The sequence below is a fragment of the Pristis pectinata genome, chromosome 16 (genome assembly GCF_009764475.1).
Source record: "Pristis pectinata isolate sPriPec2 chromosome 16, sPriPec2.1.pri, whole genome shotgun sequence".
NCBI lineage: Eukaryota > Metazoa > Chordata > Chondrichthyes > Rhinopristiformes > Pristidae > Pristis > Pristis pectinata.
Genome location: NC_067420.1, coordinates 5197185 through 5218483, shown reverse-complemented (window position 1 = coordinate 5218483; position 21299 = coordinate 5197185). Strand labels below are relative to the sequence as shown.

The 21299-nt window shown below is 40.1% G+C and overlaps 2 protein-coding genes across 2 annotated transcripts in view; one reads left to right on the top strand and one right to left on the bottom strand.

Annotated features, from left to right (window-relative positions):
* Positions 1-21299, top strand: part of rtf2 (replication termination factor 2) — a 60996-nt gene that overhangs the window by 14470 nt on the left and 25227 nt on the right. Inside the window, 3 exon segments of the mRNA XM_052031369.1 lie at positions 20-159; positions 2176-2183; positions 2186-2253. Of these exon segments, the coding sequence (XP_051887329.1) occupies positions 20-159; positions 2176-2183; positions 2186-2253 (216 nt within the window).
* On the bottom strand, positions 5502-20366 carry gcnt7 (glucosaminyl (N-acetyl) transferase family member 7). The gene is made up of 4 exons (XM_052031362.1): positions 20134-20366; positions 13626-14623; positions 6677-6772; positions 5502-5769 (listed from the first exon to the last, which is right to left on the bottom strand). The coding sequence occupies exons 2-4, from the start codon at positions 14554-14556 to the stop codon at positions 5573-5575; spliced, it is 1224 nt and encodes a 407-aa protein (XP_051887322.1). The 5' UTR covers positions 14557-14623; positions 20134-20366; the 3' UTR covers positions 5502-5572.

Sequence of the window (21299 nt, the reverse complement as noted above, 5' to 3'; positions counted from 1 at the left end):
TGCTTTTTATGTTCCTCAGGATGTTAAGGAGTTAAATCTGACCGATAATCCAGTCTGGAAAGGTGACAAGGCCAACACAAAGGGTGACAGGTTCGAAGACCTGCACCGTGCTGCTTTCATCTGTCCTGTGGTTGGTTTGGAAATGAATGGGCGACAGAAGTAAGTTGTTTGAGTCCGATTTATCTTTGACATTAAAATTGTATGCAAGTGTTTCAAGACTCAATTGTATTTGACTGACATTACAAACTCTGAATGTTTGGATACAGTAAAACAAATTCATCTGCCAGTGTAACTTTCACCCGTCATCGAAGGACTGCAGCCTCTTCTCAAGTGTGTACTGCCTCTCTTTAGGTGACTCCTGAGGACCAAGGAGAATTGTACCTTTTTATTTGTTGTTTTGCAAAATGGGTGTCTCCTCTTATGAATTATTGTGCAAAATAATTTCCTGTTTAATTATTTTTCCTTCTGACGATGTCTTTTTCTGTCAGGCTGTCTTTTCAGCACTGCAGCATGGAGGCTAATAGGCATCTATTTTTCTCCCTTAGTTTAATACAATATCTATATACAGTATAAGCTTTGGCTGACTAATGCCTCTGGAGCAATGAAGTCAACTATCAATGATCCAAATTGCTTTGTTTGAAATAGATTTGGATTTTAACATTCCTTGAATAACCTATCTATGGAACTAAAATTTTAGTTGGTATTTAACCCAGACATCATGAATTCATACTAAAAATTGCATTTTGGTGTAGATACTTTTTTTTGATAACACTTAAAGGGGTGACCCTCTGATATTCATCATTTAGAGAATGAGGCGGAAAGGGAGATCTCGGTATAAGCCAGATCACCTCGTATTCATCCTGTTGTAAGAGCTCAAAAAGCCCATTTCCTCAGTTATCCGAGGTGGGTATTAAGAAGTGGTTGTAGTCCAATTATCTTGTAGGAGAATGGGGACATTTGCCACGAGCTGTATCATTTGAAGCTGTAAAGGTATTACCAATGATCCACATTAATTACTGTCATCTTTCTGAAATGTGTAATGTTGGCTTATGAGCTTAAAATGGTAAATATTTTGGAGCCTAGCTTTAAAATATGAGATGAATGATAATATTAGTAATTGGTTTATTATTGTCACATGTACCAAGTTACAGTGAAAAACTTTGTTTTGCATGCCATCTATACAGATCATTTCATCACATCAGTGTATTGATGTAGTACAAGGGAAAAGCAATACCAAAATGCAGAATAAAGTGTTACACTTACGGAGAGTGCAGTGCAGGTAGACATTAAAGTGCAAAGCTATGATGAGGTAGATCGTGAGGTCAAGGGTCCACCTTATCGTACTAGGGAACCATTCAATAGTCTTCTAACATTGGGATAGAAGCTGTCCTCGAGTCTGGTGGATGTGCTTTCAGGATTTTATATCTTCAGCCCAATGCGAGGGAGGATAAGAGAGAATGTCTGGGGTGGGACAGGTCTTTGATTATGCTGGCTGCTTTACTGAGGCAGCGAGAAGTGTAGACAGTGTTTTTGTGACGTGGTAAGCTGTGCCCACAACTCTCTGCAGTTTCTTGCCGTCTTGGGCAGAGCAGTTGCCGTACCAAGCTGTGATGCATCCTGATAAGATGCTCTCTATGTTGCATCTATAAAAATTGGTAAGGGTCAATGGGGACATTTTGATTTAATTTCTTTAGCCTCCTGAGAAGTAGGAGGCAGTGGTGTGCTTTGATTATGACATCTATGTGGTTGGACCAGACTATTGGTGATATTTACTCCAAGGAACTCTGAAGCTCTCAACCCTCTCGACCTCGGCACCATTAATGTAAACAGGACCGTGTGCACAGCCCCTCTTCCTGAAGTCAATGACAGGCTCTTGTTTTGCTGATATTGAGAGAGGTTGTTGTCATGACACCTTGCCACTGGGCTCTCTGTCTCCTTCCACAGATTGTGATTTGATTTGGTGTGTCACCCTTTTCAAGTTGATGCATGTTATATGTGCCCTTTTCATCAAAGTAGAAAGGTTCACTTGGAGGATTTTTTGTCAATCAATTTAAAGTAAAGATAATTTAGCTGAAACCACAATATACGATAATTCTGTATATTAAAACATTAACTGATGCAATTAATTATGGTTGCAATTTGTAATCTGACCGATTTGTTTTTTTTCCCTGATAGATTTTGCTACTTCGAACTTGTGGCTGTGTCTTCTCGGACCGTGCTATGAAAGAGATAAAGACTCAAGTTTGCCACAATGTAAGTAAATTGAAAGTTTTGTTCCAACAAACATTTTGAATGTGCACAGTAAATCTGTAAAAATATTCATAGATGGAGAAAATAATTGTTCATTGTAACCTTTCCTCAGAACCTTCCTTCTGTCTTGTTACATTTTCAAATAGTGGCTCCTTCTCATCAGCTATTACTACTAACACCTTATTTCTACCTCTCTCCGATGGTATGTGTAATTTAGGTTTCAGATCACTGTTTCAATTTCTTACTTCCACTTATTTCCATGTTCTCAGCATTCAGTAACTATTATCTAGATCTTGCCCCAGTACTGATTATGCCTTTGTATCCTACTGTACTTTCTCATCCAGCCTGCCCCATATGTAGCTGCCTGCATCCCCACTAACCTCCCACATTTACAAGCCTGCAGTGGTTCTCTGCAATGTTAGCTGGCTCACTATTCCTATTTTGTTTCCCCCCCCCCCCCCCCCCCCCAACCCACCTTTCCTCATCCAGACTTGCTTTTCACATCACACTCCTTCACCTGCTCTGACCCTATAAGGCATCCCTGTGCCTTCCTATCCTTTGCTATTGAATTAGAATCTTAAGTTGCTGTACCTGTAACATGAGCCTTCTGCGAATCATGCACTGGAACACCAAGATCCCTTTGTGCATTGTAGTTTCTCACCATATAGATGATGCTTCCTTTTTAATTTTTTCTGCCAAAAATTCATGTTTCCATTTGCTAGATGCTTGCCCATTCACTTAAGGCATTTACAAAGGTGTATAGGAAGGTTATGTCCCTTTCACAACTTGCTTTGCTATTCATCTTTGTCATCACCAAATTTAGCAACCACACCTTCAATGCTTTCAGCAAGACATTTGTATAAATTGTTAACAAGGTGAAGCCTCTGCTTCGATTCCTATAGTACATCACCTTGTTACATCTTGCCAACCAGAAAAAGGCATAATTATGCTTGTTTGCTGTTAGTCAGCTATTCTTCTAGGTCAATATGTTACTCCCTACACCATGAGCTAGTATTTTTCATAACGACTTTTTGCAGAACCTTGCCAAATGTCTTCTGGAAATCTAACTACAGTGCATCTACCTCTTACCCGCAGCATAAGTTACTTCAAAAAAAAAACTTCATTAAATTGGTCAAATGTGATTTCCCTATTATAAAACCATGTTGACATTGCATAATTACCTTGAATTTTTCTAGGTGCACTGCTATACTTTAATAGCTTCTAACATTTTCCTTATGATAGATGTTAGACAAATCTGATGTATGGTTTTCTACTTTCTTACTCGCCTTTCTTGAATATTTTTCTATTTACCAATTACTAAGAACCAGTGAAAAAACGACCAATGTCTTCCTTTATTTCAATAAGGATTACAAAAAAGTACAGGCGATTGTTTCCATTTTATTGATCTTGTGCAAAGTTCAGTTTTTAACACCATACTTCAAGAAGGATATTTGATCCTGGAGGCAGTGCATTATGATTCAGCAATTTAATGCTGTGCATTTATAGGTTAAATTACAAGAACAGCCTCAAGAAAACATGGTTTACAGAATTGATTAAAGAGGGTTGGTATGTAAGTTGTGTATTATTTCATGATATTTGGTTGGCAGTACAAAGAGTCCACTTCTTAGGGAAAGGGAATCTTTAATTCTGATCTTCAGATACGGGGAGAATGTTTTCACTTGGGGTGAAGAGTATAATTGGAGGCTATCGATATTAGACACCTGGAAATGATAGGAATTTAGTAGAAAGCTCTTGATGGACTGACACCATCTTTCTGTGGTCAAGAATTTCACATGATCACTGCCCTCGGGGAGAAGAAACTACTTCTCATCTTGGTCATAAGCGGCCTCCCCTGTGTCCTTGGACTGTGACTCTTGGTCCTGGAGTCCCCGGCCATTGGGAACATCCTTCCTGCATCTGGTCTGTCCAGCTCTGCTATAATTTTGTAAGTTTCCTTGAGATCCCCTCTCAGCCTTATAAACTCTAGTGAATAAAAATCTAATTGACTTATCTCTCAACAAAAGTTGCATTGAAAAAATAAAATGGTCTTTTGTGTATGAGCCACCTTAAACAAAACTGAAGAAATAGTCCAAAATTTGCATGAATTTTTAAATGATTCTTGGGGAGCTGGCAAATCAGTTGCCCAAATATACATTTTCAATTTCATGATTTCTTAAAAACAAAAACTGTCTGAATTATAAGACAAAGCTGGATATTCGCCTAAAAGCCTTGGCAGAGTAGACAGTGCAGAACATTCCTTTGGATAGTTGTTCCTCTATGTATGCACCATAAACTCGGATAACTGGCACCCTCAGGACTTTGGTTGTGCTGGTTAGCAGATTTTCTGGACAATTGAATGTAACTCCTATTGATACCAAGACACACTTTTATTTAAAGACTGCAGGTGCTGGAATCTGGAGCAACAATCAATCTGCTGGAGGAAATAAGCAGGTCAAGCAGCCTCTGGGAGGAGAGAAGTTGTCAACATTTAAGATTCTGATGCGGGGTTTCGACCCGAAGCGTCAAAAATTCCTTTGTAACCTAGTTTTCTTAATTAGAAATGAAGAACTGTGTGGAGAGGATCACAGAAACATTTGTAATGGGAAGAGTGGCTGCCAGCCGGCCTCGCTGACTTGGTGTGTGAGTGAGTCTGCTCAGCACTCCCAGCTCTGCTCGGCTCAATCAGTCCCCAGTTTTTGCGCTTAAAGGAGGGATGGGGTATTAGTAGAACGAAAAGCATAGGAGATACCCTTTTCCGTTCCCACCCTGTAAAAGATGCCTGTGTAGCGGTTGCTACCGGCGGAATAAAACAAGACTCTACTCGGAGGATTGCCAAACAGAACTGGTTTATTTCCCGCCTTGTGCGGGCCCTTTAAGGGAGAAAAACTCCCGCCCAAAAAAAACCGGCAATGACGTAAGTCCTACGTCATCAGGACTTTCCCGCGCGCGGGTTCTCCCCGTCGCTCGGAAAGACGAGGCCCCGCCGCCATCTTGGGCCTCGTCGCTCCGACGCCGCGGCGACCCGACTGCCGAGCCGGTTTCGCCCGACTAGACGGTGAGTCGCCACAACCTGCATCCCCGTAGCAGCCAGCAAGTCCATGTCAGCCGTTCGTAACCTGGAGAGGTCTTGGCACACACCAGCCCATAGTCTGGATCAGCTCCAGCCTGTACTCTGGATCTCTGGCTTTGGCTACATTCTCCCCCCACCCCCCCCCCACGCATTCCGGACAAATGAATGAGACAGCTGCCAAGCCATTGGAAATTTTAATCAATTGAATACACAAATATTGGAATTTACTCTATTTCAATATCAAAGTACCCTTTAATCCCTCAGGTACCAGTGCGGCTGTATAGTTTCTGAAGTCTGACTGAGTACACGTTCCCTGTGCCATTGCTCCAAACACGCCACAGTCAGAGGGTTTGTCGAATGTTCAAACTTATTGGCAAACATGGCTGGCTGTTGAATGATCCACTTTAGATCTCTTAGGCCGTACACACAAATGTTATTTCTGTAATATCCTGAAAAGTAAAGTCTTGTTATTTTACAGTGCAGATGACCTAGTTAAAATAAAACTGAGACTTGCATTGAGCATTGTTCACAGTCAGGCAATATCTGTAGTTCTCTAGAGGAGAGAGCCTTGCACAGGGCAATCTTGCATTTATGTGTAATGTTCTTCTTTGCTTTGAATTCTTTGATACTTCATTTTAAAGCTAAATCTCCACTCTCACACTCCTCAGTACTGTAGGTGTAACACTGGAAGACTAAAGCTATGTTTGCTTTTGAGTCTAGACAGTAGTGCATTTAAGAAAATTTTTTAAAAATAAGCAGATGCTGGAAATCTGAATAAAATGCAAAATGTTTGAAGATCAGACGATATTTGTGGAAAGGAAACTGTTATATTACAAGTGAAAGACCCGTCATTATAATTGGGAAAGAGGAAAAGTAGTCAGTTTTAAATTGCAGAGAGGTGGGGGGGAGGAGGGATAGGATAGAGGGAATATCTGTGATAGGGTGAGGTCAGGGTTGTTGTAGAGATCGTCCAGCGGATGGGATGATGAGGGCAGTTTTACAATGATAATACAAAGGGGATGAAGTGTTGTGAATAGCATGTCAGGTTGTGCAAAAGGAGAGAAGATAACTGAGCCAATATCACGGTTTCTTCCAGAGCTGTAATAAAGCCCAAGGCAAGCTTCAGGAGCAGCTTTCATCTTCTCTATGGGCATGTTGCAGCTTTTGAACTCTCTGCAATTCTATAACTTCAGCTGATGAACTTTCGCTCTATTTATCAGAACTGTCCATCTCTGCAAGTCATCCAACTGTCAACTGAATGATGACAGAAACAGACTTTAGGAAAGTAAAAAGGCAAAAAGAAACGCAACGTGCTCTCTGTCGGAGGAATCGGGTGCATGCATTTCTTCTGCTTACCATTGCAGCCATCATATGTTGGTCCAGCCATAGGTGCCCATACAACTGCCCGAATATCACCGTCCCATGTAACATTTGGGATCATATTAGGTGCATCTTAGAAGAAAAAGAAACTCATTAGAGGTTTTAGATATATATAGCATGTATTCCCAAAATACCTGGAAAAAATTAGATGGTGTGAAAGGAAAATGTGTTCCATTGGTAAAGAAAGCAAATGTCGTGGCGGAGGAATTCATTGGTACCCATAAAGGCATGTTGTTTGGCTGGGTCCTGTTAAATTGTCCTCTCAAATTTTGGTTCACGTTCTATACTGTTATGAAGCATGCAAAGAGGAATAGCATCTAGTCTGGGAGTAAATCTGTGGGGGAGGAGGGGTTTCAATTGAGTTGGTGGGGTAGAGGGCAAGTTCATGGTTAGCAGCCTGGAGATATTCAAGGAATTGGAATATAGTTATGCATCATGGAAGCAAATTTTGATCAATTGCCAATCATTAAGCGCCCATCTGCACAGATCCCATTTTTCCTCCCCAATATCCATCAGGTCTCCTCTTGCTCAATGTTTAGTCAATTAACTTGCCAACTAGCATGTCTTTGGCATGGGAAAGTTAGAGCATCTGGGGGCAACCAGGGCAATGTGCTTACTTTACACACATAGCACCCAAAGTCTGGATTAAACACTAGTGTCTGGAGCTGTGAGTCAGCAGCAATAACCACTATGCTCACCTGATGTGAAGATTGAGGTCATGGGGGAAGAGTGGGAATCGAGTCGGAGGGCAATGGGTTGGTCAGGGTGGGAGGAAATGGTGGTTCATTGTGAGCTGGTCTACAAATAATAGACAATCCACTCTCATTGTGAATCATACTAAACCTAGTCAGTTTCCGAAGGAAGCTTGGCCCAGCAGAGGTAAATCAGGCAACGTATTTCCATTTTGAATAACCTTTGATCTGCCAAATTCCATGTTCCCATCAGTTTGGGAACCATATCCATGAAATCCTTGGTATCCATATAATCTCAATTGAGTTCACTAATGTTCCCAACTGGATATTTATCTTTCTATAGAAAATGGTTTTAAGTTGTCTTCTGCATTCGCAGAAGTTCACAGATAAATCAGAAAAATGAAGGGCTTGAAATAAGAATAATATTGAGCAATTTCCCCCCCCCCCCACCCCAAATCTACCTCTAATCACAACAGTAGAAATGTATTTGTTGCAAGTCCCAAACACGCTGCCCCACCCCGTCTCCCGAGAATTGAATGGCTTGCTTGGGCAGTTTTGGAGAAAAGTCGAGCGTCAAACACATTTCAATGCATCCAACGTGACATTTAGGCTGGGTGAATCAGGGTGGCAGGTTTCTTTTTTTCCCTCTATAAATGGGAGGGGTTTTTGGGACTCATCCTTTCTTGGTCAACTTTTACTAACACCAGCTTTGTTAGATCCCAACTTTATTGACTATATTATTGCTGAGGTAGTTGATAGGAAACACAAAATCTGCTGGAGGAACTCAGCAGGTCAGGCAGCACCTATGCAGGGAAATGAACAGTCAACGTTTCAGGTTGAGACCTTTTGCCTGGAGTGAGAGAGTAGAGGGGAGATGGCCAGTGTAAGGAGGTGAAGGGGAGGGCTGGGGCAAGACCTGGCAAGTGATAGGTGGATCCAGGTGAGGAGTGGTTGATTCATAGATGGAGGCAGGTGGGGGAGGGTAGGGTGGAAATGGTAGGAGTCCTGGAGGTGATAGGTGGACGCAACAAAGGACTGCAGATGATGGAATCTGACAGGAAAGGAAGGTGGAGCATTGAACCAAATAGGGGAGGGGACCCAGTGGGAGGAGTATGTGGGTGATGGGCAGATGCAGTAAGTGGGGAGGGGAAAGAAACTGGGGGGCTAGGGGTGTGGAAGGAACGGTGTGCGAGAGAACCTGGGCAGATCAGAAGGAGAGAGAAAAGGACAGAGGGGGAGCAGGTTACTTCAAATTGGAGAATTCAATGCTCGTGCCATCAGGTTGTACACTACCCAGGTGGAATATGAGGTGCTGCCACTCTAGTTTTGTTTGGCCTTGCCTTGGCAGTGGAACTGACAGCATGAACGTTGAATTTGGGGTTTGGATTAGCACTGATTATCAGGGAAGGTTTTACTTGTGGCAGTTATCACCAAAGAATGCAGCAGAGTCTGGGAAGAATTATTGCAGCCTGTGGTCTACACAGGCAAAGAAGATCAGAAGGTGAATTAAATACCAGTGCAGTTCTCAAAGTGGTTTGTTAATAGTGCACAATTCTTACAGATTGTTACCTTCAGAAGAGAAGCATAGTTGGAAGAGATAAATATTTTTCTATTTTTTCCCACGTGGAGGGGCAGAGTTTAAGTGTGTTCAGGACTGATTCCTGTCACAGTATGTTGACAGGCTGACTAGAGGGAATGCCATATTAGATCTAGTATTAGTAATGAAACAGGTCAGGTGACAGATCTCTCAGTGGGTGAGCATTTGGGGGACAGTGACCACCGCTCCCTAACTTTTAGCATTGTCGTGGACAAGGATAGGAGCAGAGACGACAGGAAAAGATTTAATTGGGGAAGGACAAATTATGAGGCTATAGGGCCAGAACTTGCGAGTGTGAATTGAGATGACATTTTTGAAGGGAAATGTACTATGGAGGTGTGGTCATTGTTCAGGGATCTCTTGCAGGTGTTAGGGATAAATTTGTCCTGGTGAGGCGCAGAAAGAATGGCAGGGTGAAGGAACCATGGGTGACGAGAGGTGGAACATCTAGTTAGGCAGAAGAAGGCAGCATACATAAAGTGTAGGCAGCAAGGATCAGATAGGGCTCTTGAGGAATATAGGGTAGCAAGGAAGAAACTTAAAAAGGGGCTGAGGGAAGTAAGAAAGGGACATGGAAAAGCCTTGGCGAGTAGGGTTAAGGAAAACCCCAAGGCATTTTTCCCTTATGTGAAGAGCAGAAGGATGACGGGAGTAAAGGTCGGACTGATTAGAGACAAAGGTGGGAAGATGTGCCTGGAAGCTGTGGAAGTGGGGGAGGTCCTCGATGAATACTTCTCTTCAGTATTCACCAAGGAGAGGGGCCTTGATGATGCTGAGGACAGTGTTGGTAAGGTTAATGTTCTAGAGCATGTTGATATCAAGAGATGTGTTGGAGCTGTTAGAAAATATTAGGACAGATAAGTCCCTGGGGCCTGACAGAATATTCCCCAGGCTGCTCCGCGAGGCAAGGGAGGAGATTGCTGAACCGTTGGCTAGGATCATTGAGTCCTCGTTGTCCACGGGAATGGTACCGGAGGATTGGAGGGTGGCAAATGTTGTCCCCTTATTCAAAAAAAGGTAGTAGGGATAGTCCAGGGAATTATAGACCAGTGAGCCTTACGTCTGTGGTGAGCAAGCTGTTGGAAAGGATTCTCAGAGATAGGATCTATGGGCATTTAGAGAAACATGGTCTGATCAGGGACAGACAGCGTGGCTTTGTGAAGGGCAGATCATGTCTCACAAGCCTGATAGTGTTCTTTGAGGAGGTGACTAAACAGATTGAGGGTAGTGCAGTAGATGTGGTCTACATGGATTTTAGTGAGGCATTTGACAAGGTTCCACATGGTCGGCTTCTTCAGAAGGTCGGAGAGCATGGGATCAAGGGAAGCTTGGCTGTGTGGATTGGCTTGCCTGTAGAAAGCAGAGGGATGTGGTGGAGGGAGTGCGTTCAGATTGGAGGGCTGTGACTAGCGGTGTCCCACGAAGATTGGTTCTGGGACCTCTGCTTTTCGTGATTTTTATTAATGATTTGGATGAGGGGGTTGACAAGTTTGCAGACGACAGTAACGTTGGTGTTGTTGTGGATAGTGTGGATTGTAGAGGGACATTGATAGGATGCAGAGCTGGGCTGAGAAGTGGCAGATGGAGTTCAAACTGGAGGAGTGTGAGGTGGTACACTTTGGAAGGACAAACTCCAAGGCAGAGTACAAAGTTAATGGCAGGATTCTGGGTAGTGTGGAGGAGCAGAGGGATCTGGGGGTCCATATTTACAGATCCCTGAAAGTTGCCTCACAGGTGGATAGGGTAGTTAAGAAAGCTTATGGGATGTTAGCTTTCATAAGTCGTGGGATCGAGTTTAAGAGCTGCGAGGTAAAATATTCATCTTAACTGCATTAATTCGGCCTACCAATGATAGAGACAATGGGGACCATTTAGTAAATAATTGTTTAACATGGTCAATTAAAGGTAGTAGATTAGCTTTAAATAAGTCCTTGTGTCTCTTGGTAATTTTAACACCTAAATACATAAAATAGTCAGTTACCAATCTAAAAGGTAATTGGCTATAAATTGGGGTTTGCATATTTAATGGAAAAAGCTCGCTCTTGTTAAGATTTAATCTATAGCCAGAAAAAACACTGAACTGATCTAATAGTGATAGTACTGCGGGGATAGATTCCTCCGGATTAGAAATAAAGAGTAATAGGTCATCTGCGTAAAGAGAGATCTTATGAATCTTCTGTCCACGAGTAATACCGCATATATTTAAAGAATCCCGAAGTGCAATAGCCAAAGGTTCTAAAGCGATATCAAATAATAAAGGGCTTAATGGGCAGCCTTGTCTAGTACCTTGAAAAAGCCTAAACAAAGGAGATCTTCGACTATTAGTAAGTATTGAAGCCATAGGTGCATAATAAATCATTTTAATCGCAGATATAAATTTAGGGCTAAAATTGAATTTTTGAAGTGTACTGAATAGATATTCCCATTCGACTCTGTCAAACACCTTTTCAGCATCTAGTGAAACAACACATTCTGGAATTTGGGATGAAGGGGTATATATAATATTAATTAATCTCCTGATACTAAAATGTAGATAACGATTCTGAATAAATCCCGTCTGGTCTTCAGAGATAATTTGTGGAAGAACCTTTTCCAATCTAAAGGCCAATATTTTGGAATCTACATTGAATAAAGAAATAGGTCTATAAGGTCCTGTCCTCTTGGAAAAATATTGGGAAGATATTTTTAAACATTATTTCAAATGTATTGAAGATTGATTTACAAACCTCATCCTGTCACTGCCAATTTTTGGATTACTAAGGATAGAATCTGGACGTCCTATCTGCTTCCGCTAACCATATGATTGCCTTTGTTACCTTAATGGCAAACGATCCATTTTGCTTAAATGGAAGGATCCAATACCCCCTACTACTTTTCAATGGTTCTCTCAGACTATATCATGTTTAAACTTGGAAAAAATTAGGAGTGGTACTGTTGATACTTCGCTAAATTTGAGGAAGTTTGGAGTCCATTTATTCAATATTTTCACATGATATAGATCCCCTTGTAATAACCTTTCAACTTAGAGGAATGGAGTTGACGACGTAATTTTAGTCCAGTTTTTTTCTGTTTTTTTTTTTGATATTTTTTCCTTAGCTCAGTTTGGTTTGATATATTGTTTATAAATTTTCTTATTGTTTTGGGGATTTTTTTTCTTTCTTTTATAATTTATAATCTTTTTCTTTCCTTTCTTTTACATCATATCCATTCACTAAGAGATCGTTGGATCTACAGATTTTTTTAATATACTTTATTGTTTTTTGATTATCCATGCCATGATTGTTCTTCCGATCTCTTTGTATTACATGTACAAACATTGATGTTGTATATTAATCTGTATTAATTTGAAAACTAATAAAAAGATTGAAAAAGAAAGAAGAGCTGCGAGGTAATGATGCAGCTCTACAAAACTGGTTAGACCACACTTGGAGTACTGTGTCCAGTTCTGGTCGCCTCATTATAGGAAGGATGTGGAAGCGTTGGAAAGGGTGCAGAGGAGATTTACCAGATTTAGGGAGTATGCATTATGAGGAGAGACTAAGGGAGCTAGGGCTTTACTCTTTGGAGAGGAGACATGATAGAGGTGTACAAAATATTAAAGGGAATAGATAGAGTGGACAGTCAGCACCTCTTTCCCAGGGCACCAATGCTCAATACAAGAGGGCATGGCTTTAAAGTAATGGGTGGAGAGTTCAAGGGAGATATCAGAGGAAGGTTTTTTAACCAGAGAGTGGTTGGGGCATGGAATGCGCTGCCTGGGGCAGTGGTGGAGGCAGGTACATTAGTCAAATTCAAGAGATTACTAGATAAGCATATGGATGAATTTAAAATAGAAGGATATGTGGGAGGAAGGGGTTAGATAGTGTTAGGCGAGGTTTAAAGGTCGGCACAACATTGTGGGCCGAAGGGCCTGTATTGTGCCGTAATGTTCTATGATTCTATGAGGTGGATGTTACTCGGAAAAGTATGTGTTCACTTTGATCACCTTGTGCGAGTAACTTTTGTTGTATTTCAGATTAAACTACATTAGACAGCAGTTCATTTTCAGTCCAAATCTCGAGGTAAATCTTCCTTCATGTTTCCTTCATTTGAAATGTTTCTAAAAATGCGAAATTTGAGTCATTTGTATTGAAAACAAATTTCCCAGAGAGGCTCAAAGCATTGAATGGACTGATGTCAAGCTCTGGAGTTTTGTTTTGCACCTGCTCAGTACAAGTTAAATTTCTTTGCATAGTCTTTCTCTTAGTCACTTCTCAAACAGTTACCTCAACAAGATTTTAAAAAAAAATTGACTGAAATAAAATCTGAGTTTGTGATGGTGGGTTTTGCCACCGAAAGGTGAAGTGAATTCTCCTATGTGGTGCATGCATTGCATTTGGTGCAGATTTAGAAAGTTTAAGCTTGCATCTTGAAAGATATTTAACCTTAACTTTATATTGATCATTACAAATAGATGAGAACCAGCAGTACTAATGGCGGTCATTTTTCTTGAAACAAACTGGACTTGCTTCACTTTTGAAACGAGGAAGCTTTCGGCCTCTTTCTTTTCCTGAAACTTGCCTTAACTGTGAATCATGAGATACCCTTACCTTGATGGCTTGTAAGCCACCAGTTTATATCAGTTTACTGAGCTTACCCTTTAAGCGATTCAGTGTCACCCAGTAATGTTCATCAGGGCTGTATGTATCACGGGACCACTCGAGCAGAGCGATTGCACGTTCATCTTCCAATACAAACTTCACAAATTGTCTCGTAAGTACGTAATATGCGGTTCCAAAATAAATAGTGAGCCCCAAAGGTGGTGCAGTTTTTTTCTGATTAAGTTGGTAAATTTGGGCTTCACCATCTTTCATCTCCTCTTTGTACCTGTACTCTGTCCTGTATTTCAGATACCATGGTTGTTGTATTCCGGGTGTGATGTTCTTGCCGTTCCACTTGTTTTTTATGTACTGGATGATTTCCCTATTAGTTTTTATTGGAAAGTCTTGTCCACAGAGATTGATAACTGCCTTCCATGCTACTGTTGAGTTGACGAGATCTTTCATGCAATTTATATCTGCCTGTAGGCGTGAGAATCCACCATAAACAACATATTCCATTTTTGAAGCCAGGAAAATGTTTTGAAAGCAGCCAGTCAAGCTCTTTACCTTTCTTTGGTAATCTTCTGGTGACTTTTGATCAACATGGATGCAATACACATTCTCTGGTCTATAAATTGCTCGGATTAGTTTTACAAACATTTCAAATTCCTTGTGGATAGTGATAATATAAGCCAGAGGATAGCTAGCTTCTTCTTCTGACAATGAACTTGTTATGAAGTTACGTTCTAGTTCGATTCTCGAACAATTAATTGGGATCTGAATGTGGAATATTTTTAACCCCTGCTTTTCACACTGTTCTCCAAATTGAAATGCTGATGCTTCACCGCTTAAAATTGCAGGACATTGCTTGGTGCAATTATTCTTTGGATATTCTTCTTGTTCGGTAAAAATCTCACTATAAGAAATTATGATGTATGCAAGTATGAAAACAGGTAGTGCAGTCAAAAAACACTTAGTTTTGTTCATGTTAGAATTTTAGCCTCGTGTTTCACACCATGTAGAACTTGAGCATCTGGCTTTCCTGTCCATTTTTCTGGAAAGAGTAATTGCTGGGTTAGCAAACTGATTTTCTGTCTTAAATACAGAATTAAGAGTTTCTGTTTTCAAATTTTGCGCAAAATATAACCAGATGGTTACCCAAAAACAAAATCATCTATAATCGTCTTGAATATTCTTGACCAGCACCAACAAAGTTGAGAAAAATTTATTCATTTTTAAAAAAAAAGTTGTCCTTGTGTCCATGTTTAAAATAGATTTTGTGGATTTGATTTCAAACCTATTTTGATTCTTTAGTAATTGCGAAGAAAGTGAATTGTGAGGCCCCTTAAGGGAAGATGGCTGTAATTTCAAGGCCGGATAGTTCGAAGTCTTATGGTAAACCTTGGCGTCCTTTTCAATTTCCCGAATTCAGTGGGTGCTGATTTGCAAATTTTTCAATAAGTAAAGGAATCTTAACTTTGAAGTGCTGCCTTCATGGGGGTGTGGGGGGGTGGAGAAGGTTAAAGGAGATTTTTACATAGTGAGATCAAGTACATTTGAAGGAGATTAACTTGTTGCATAAACACCATTTCCACTAAGCAGCTTGGTTCCATACTGTAAATTTCATATTCTGTTTAACTTTTAACACTTGACCAGTATTATCAAAGTGGAAGGATCTGTAAAATGCAGAGTTTAGAATCATTAACTTTGTGCTTTTTGCACAAAGCTAAATGGCAGCCAGAAAAATCCTGATAATTATTGACAAAGATATTGCAACAGTTTTAATGTTTACACACCCTTGCAAAGTATGCCATTTAGAATGTGTGTTAGCAAAGTAAAACTACCGTCCGTCAACAGTAGGACTGTTAAGAATGTCTGTTTGTAGCTTTGTCCTGTTCAATTTTGGAGGCAAAGCAGCAAGGTGGTTACTTTTAAAAATAAAAAAAAAGCTGCAGACCTTGGAAATCTGAAACTCAGTCTCAGCAGGTCAGACTGTATCTGTGGAAAAAGAAACGGTTAACGTTTCAGGTCTTTATCAGAACTGGGAGAGAATCAAGTAGTCCAGATGCAGAAACGATTGGGTGGAACAAAGGGAATTTCTCTGATAGGGAAATAAAGCATGCCCAGCAGGTCAGACAAGATCAATCTTTTTTTTAAAAAAAAGGGAAAAATACTTTTGGGGGTTATGGTGGAAGGAGGCAGGCAGGTAAAAATGACTAAGCCCTGAGAGAAAACAAAGGAAGAGGGAATTATCTCAAGTTGGAGAATTCCATATTGAACGTTGGAAAAAGACTCAACAATGTGTTGTTGACTCCTGGCTTTGTGCCCATCTCTGCCATAATCTTGTATTTTAAATCTTCAGATATGGATTATATTCTCTTCATGGCACCAAAATAGCCTCCCCCCTGATGTTGTAAATTACATTCTGTGTTTATAACCAAAGTGTGATGCATTAGCTCCCTTCTCGTTCTGTGGTTCTTAGAATAGTGGACGACACCATCTTTGTCCAACAGCGTCTACAACAAGTGATACCTTGCTCATTTGGCACTGTGGGGCTGACTTGGCATGGTTGTGTGGCTTATTTGCTGCTGATGGTTCATATTATGTCTGTGCCCTTTCTCTTAACTCCTTGACTGCCTTTGCACAGTCCTCCTTTGTCTATTATCTAGTTGTGAAGGACTTGAATATTCCTTCAGTTCAGCATCAATAAGACTGAAGCTGTCACTTGTGGTCCTGCCACAAGGTTTCCTTCCGTACCACTGACTTCCTCCCTAGCTATTCAAGCTGAATGGCCAGTTAGCAGATTTGTTATCATGTTTAAATTTATATCAGCTCTGCAAAGTGCTAACACTCTGTTCACTTATTTTTTCCATTGCCTTTCAAGCTTAATGACTTCAAAGCTAGTTTACTAATGCCTTGTACAAAAGTAATTTCTTATCCTCTCCAGCACTGTCTCTGGATCCTAGATTTCAACACATCAAACTAAATTCCCCCTCTTTATCTGAAGATTGCTCCTTAACTTGTCACTGGTCAGTAGTTTAAACTGAATACACTGGCACTATGATTCTAAGAGCAGTGAGTGGCTCATTTCCTTCCTTAACCCTCTCCATCTACAAAGTTCAAGCCAGGAAGTGTGGTGAAAAGCTTACCACTCACTTGGATGAATACTGAAGTACTCACATCTTGTAGTACAAAGCAGTCAGTTTTAACAGCATTCCTCTCATTGGACATGATGAGTGTGGCTCCATGAATCTCTGGAATGTATGACAGCTATTAACTAAAGTTGCTTGAACAGCAAGCTTCCCACATTCCTTCCACTGTTGGAAGGGCCAGAACAGCCACATTGTAGAAAAGTCTTGGAATCTTCCATTTATTTGCTTTGATGTAAATGGTCATTCTTTACATTGTCCTAGCTACATTTTTGGGTGTCTTATATCTAATGCTACACTAGCTACAGCAGTTTGGACTACCATATCAGAAGAATGAGCAGCAGGTAATGAACATTGGAAATAGAAGTGGAAACAATCCACTTGGCCCCTCACGCCTGCAGTAAGATCTTGGTTTGTCTTTACCTCATCCTTGACACTATTACCTGCCACACCACTATCACCACCACCACCTCCACCCCATATCCTGAGAACAAGTAGCAAAAACTTGTACTTGTAACTCTTGGAATTAATTTAATGGGTCTGCAAGAGCTTTATATGCCAATTCATTAATATGGATGTAACTTAACAGGAAATCCGTAACTCGCTTCAAATTTCAGTAGCGTGGATTCCTTCAGCCCTTCACATCGAAGGTTTTAGTCTCTGCTTTGAACTATTGCCTGTCTAGATTGGATACACGGTGCAGTTTAGTCAATTGAGAAAGGGATGGTCATAATAATAAAATCTGTATATTGTCTTGAAGATCTCCACATTATGATGGTTGATGCATGAAAACTTAGTTTTCTAGATGGAAGAAACTAGTTGCTTGGTGGAAAAGCTGTTGATAAAGCCAACTGCTGGATAGGTTAATCAGTGAAGTTAGAGAGAAGAATAAACTAAGGATCATAAATTTTTGAAATTCAGAGCTATAAGAAAAACCCCGCAGACCATTGTTAGTGGATAGAGGAGGTACCGAGTTAACATTGCAGATGGATGTTCTAAGATTAAACTTGCCAGCTCTGATACAAAAGTGTGGGTTGGTGAATTGTCAAATTTGGTGTTGCTTCCAAAGTTCGAGTCAGCGATGTTCTCTGAGAAGAGATGTGCTTTTGGTCAACACATCAAAACGAGAAGGGGAAACAAACCACTGTTAGACAGAAATATACTTGAATCAAGGAAGCATGGCAAATTGGTGAACTTGTCTGAGGAGAGGAAGGCAGGAATGTGGTTGTGTAACATTTTCCTTGATCTAGAGATTTGTAGCCATCAAAGCTTTTTTTCAAATGTAGTTGCATTATAGAGTGCAGGGCCAGATTGTACATAGCAGGATCCCACAAACACCAAAGTGATGTTGATCAGATCCAGTAACCTGTTTTTAGTGATCTGTCTTGACTGCCATTAGCTGAGGGTGAGTTCTTAAAATCTAGTTTGGGTTTTATCTAACAGTCTGGCAATACACCGAACCTTGTATTTGTTTTACAGAGACAATCACAAACCCGACAGCATTGTTACGATTTTTTTTTCTGAAGGTACTTGGAATTTACTGTACAAATCAATCGGTAGCGATCCAAACCCTGGGTGCTTGGCATCCAAACGTCTGATTTTCTTCCGTCAAGCACAGAATACAGATTTACAGATTTTGTTTACTATGCCTATTGTTCTCAGTAAAATTCTTAGCTGAAACTCTTGACAGCTATCTTTCAATTTTTTTTCAATTCACATAACACTTTTTTTAAAATAAAAAGCCTGTTGAACTTTACCCAGCTGTTTTCATTTTTACTTGATTTACTTGCATCTAGTGTGTAGGTGAGTGGTGGAATTGGGGGAGTTGATGGGAACATGGAGACAATAAATAATGGGATTTGTGTAGGATTAGTGTAAATAGGTGGTTGATGTTCGGTATGGACTTGGTAGGCTGAAAGGCCTGTTTCTGTGTTGTATCTCTCTCTAACTTTTCTCCACAAGTTTATGGGTGTAACAGCAAATCAAAAGGAAGTAATTGGACACTTGAAGTTTCAGTTTTAGACAGAAGTGGTCTCTGAACAGAACAAAATTTCATCTCAAATGAAGGATTTGACAGTCAGCAACAAGTGCAACATATAGATTGAAGGACAAATATGAAAGTTGTTATCTCTCCAGGAAGTAATGTTTAAGACCCTGCAAGGTATTATAAAGTAGATAAATGAGCAGACATTGTATTTCATACACTTGTGAAGGAGAGCTGCAATATTGAAGGAAACGTGAACCAGACGTGTTTCTTTCATTTGGAATGGCCTGCTCCTGTTCTGATTCTTATATTCTTAGATTTTATGGATGTAGGTTGAGGGAGAAGTGTTGATGCAGACATGAGCCCCCCTGCTGTTCTCTGAGCTACTTAGTAGGCACCATAGAAGGCAGATGGGGCATCGCTCAACAGCAGAGATGCACATCCTTATCAAAGGTGAACAAAACTAGAGGACATAGATTTGTGGTAAGGGAAAAGAGATTCAGAGAGGATGTGAAGGGTACCTTTTTCACCCAGAGAGTGGTGCATACCTGGTAAAGACTGCCTGAGAGAGAGTCACTGACAGCATTTAAGAAGTGTCTAGACCAGCACTTGAATCACTTGGGCATAGAAGGCTATGAACCAAGTGCTGGAAGATGGGATTAATATGGATGGGTGCCTACTGGTCGGCACAGATGTGGTGGGCCGAATGGTCTGTTTCGATGTGTATGACTCTATAAGACTGAAAGGAGGGAAGGCAAAATGCATTTGGTGGTGAGATTGTTGTATAAATACCAAGAAGCTTTAAAAGATAGGGACCTTTGGTCATGATAAAAGTTAAGCTCTCCAGAAAGGTTATTACTTGCAATGATTACAGTGTACAGCATAGTATACTTTGATAAGAATTGCCTGCTTTTTAGTCTGAACTCAAGTGAGTTTCTTAGAAATCTTTGATTGCCAAGTCCCACATTCTAAAGCTGCAGAAGCGAGTTAAATTAATTGCTTTTGAACTATTCAAGACTAGGGAAACGTGGTTTTGTTTTCTGAGAACTATTTGTTTTTACTTTAGTTGTCTTCATTAACATCTATTCTTTAGAGTTATTTATGAACTCTAAAGTTTCCCAATGTCTCATTTCTTTTATTGACACTGAACTCTGATCTCTCTGATAGGTCTTGTTTTGTACGACATTTTGCCAATACTCAATGAACTCGTGCATTAAGTTCAGTTCATCACTTTTTTTTAACTTCCATGTACGTGCTTAGATATAAACTTACATGTGGTGTTACTTTAAATGCTTTGTATCATCCAGTAATTCCATTTGATCAGTTTATGGTCAAAATGGGTCCATGCTACATTACCCATTGTTTTGGAATAGTCCCACATTTCTGAAGACAATTGATTCTAAATACTAAATTTAAAAGTGTAAGTCTTACCTTGCTTTGGTGTAGTGTGATATGACAGCAAGTCTTGTGAGTAGTAATTATATGTAACACCATTCTGATGAAGTAGTTGCGATCACTGTGATAGGAACTGAATGCTTAACATTTAAGTGCAGGAAACCTGAATCTGTCAGGAAGGAACAGGTGGTTAGGTGATAGGAGACGTTGACCGTGTGCTTTATGAAGCAGGCTGCAGTGCATGAGTTCACTTGCTGGCAAGTGACGTGCTCGTTTGAACTGGGTGGATACAAGTCATAATGCAGCAACAAACTTGTGAGATTCTTTTCTGCCAGAGTTCCTGATACGTAGGAGTTGCAGTTAATCTAAAACTGATGTAGTTAGAGTATAGAAGTCATTTTAGTGTGCATTTTGTTTTAGTATTTTACACTTGTATAATCTTTGGTAGTTTTATGTACTTGGTGCATTTACAGTTTTAATAAACTTTAAATTAGTCCTGGGTTGTTTTGCTGCTCTTATGAATCTTGAGAAGTTTTACCCAACCTGAATGGGTTAAGGCTAAACTTGGAAGTCAATCTACATTAGTTATTAACTGAATTGTAAAGGTTAATATACAAGGTAGGACACTTCAAAAGCAGACAACACTGCAAGTTTGGAATGGAAAAATGTGACCTGTTTTCCCTGTCCGTACCTTATTTGTGATTTCTGGCATACATGGGTTTGTTTTCAATCCTATTACTTGTAGTTTACATAGTGATAGAAATGATTTGTGAATACCTCCCTTTTCAAACAAACAAGTGAAAGGTTTGCCAAACAAAATCTCGGTCTCTAAGAAATCTAACCTGATGAAAATTTAAGGATATTTCTTTATGTACATTTTGAAGAACAAATAAATTGAATCAACAATGGCATGTGAGGACTAAAATTGACACTGTTTTTGTTGACATTCTAATCTAGTCAGGCCTTGACTGTGTATGTATATTTGCGGTAGGAGTCTGGAAACTGCTGTTCACAACTAGCTTATTCTCCACTTTTCCGGGTGGCAGCTTGTCTGTCTAACTATGTAGGAGAACATTGCATGCAGGAATTATGAAATCTGATTCCAACTAAGTGCATGACTGATAATTTTGAATGACAGATTTGTTTACCATTTAGATGCTTGAAATAATGCAAGTTTGTATTTTCATTCTTTTCCACTTTGA

Excerpts from the sequence above, each read along its gene's own strand:
- gcnt7 (XM_052031362.1), bottom strand. The coding sequence starts at position 14,556 with ATGAACAAAACTAAGTGTTTTTTGACTGCACTACCTGTTTTCATACTT. Across the intron at positions 6,773-13,625 it reads GACACTGAATCGCTTAAAGG|ATGCACCTAATATGATCCCA; the intron begins GTAAGCTCAGTA and ends TTTTCTTCTAAG. Across the intron at positions 5,770-6,676 it reads AACATATGATGGCTGCAATG|GATATTACAGAAATAACATT; the intron begins GTAAGCAGAAGA and ends TTTACTTTTCAG.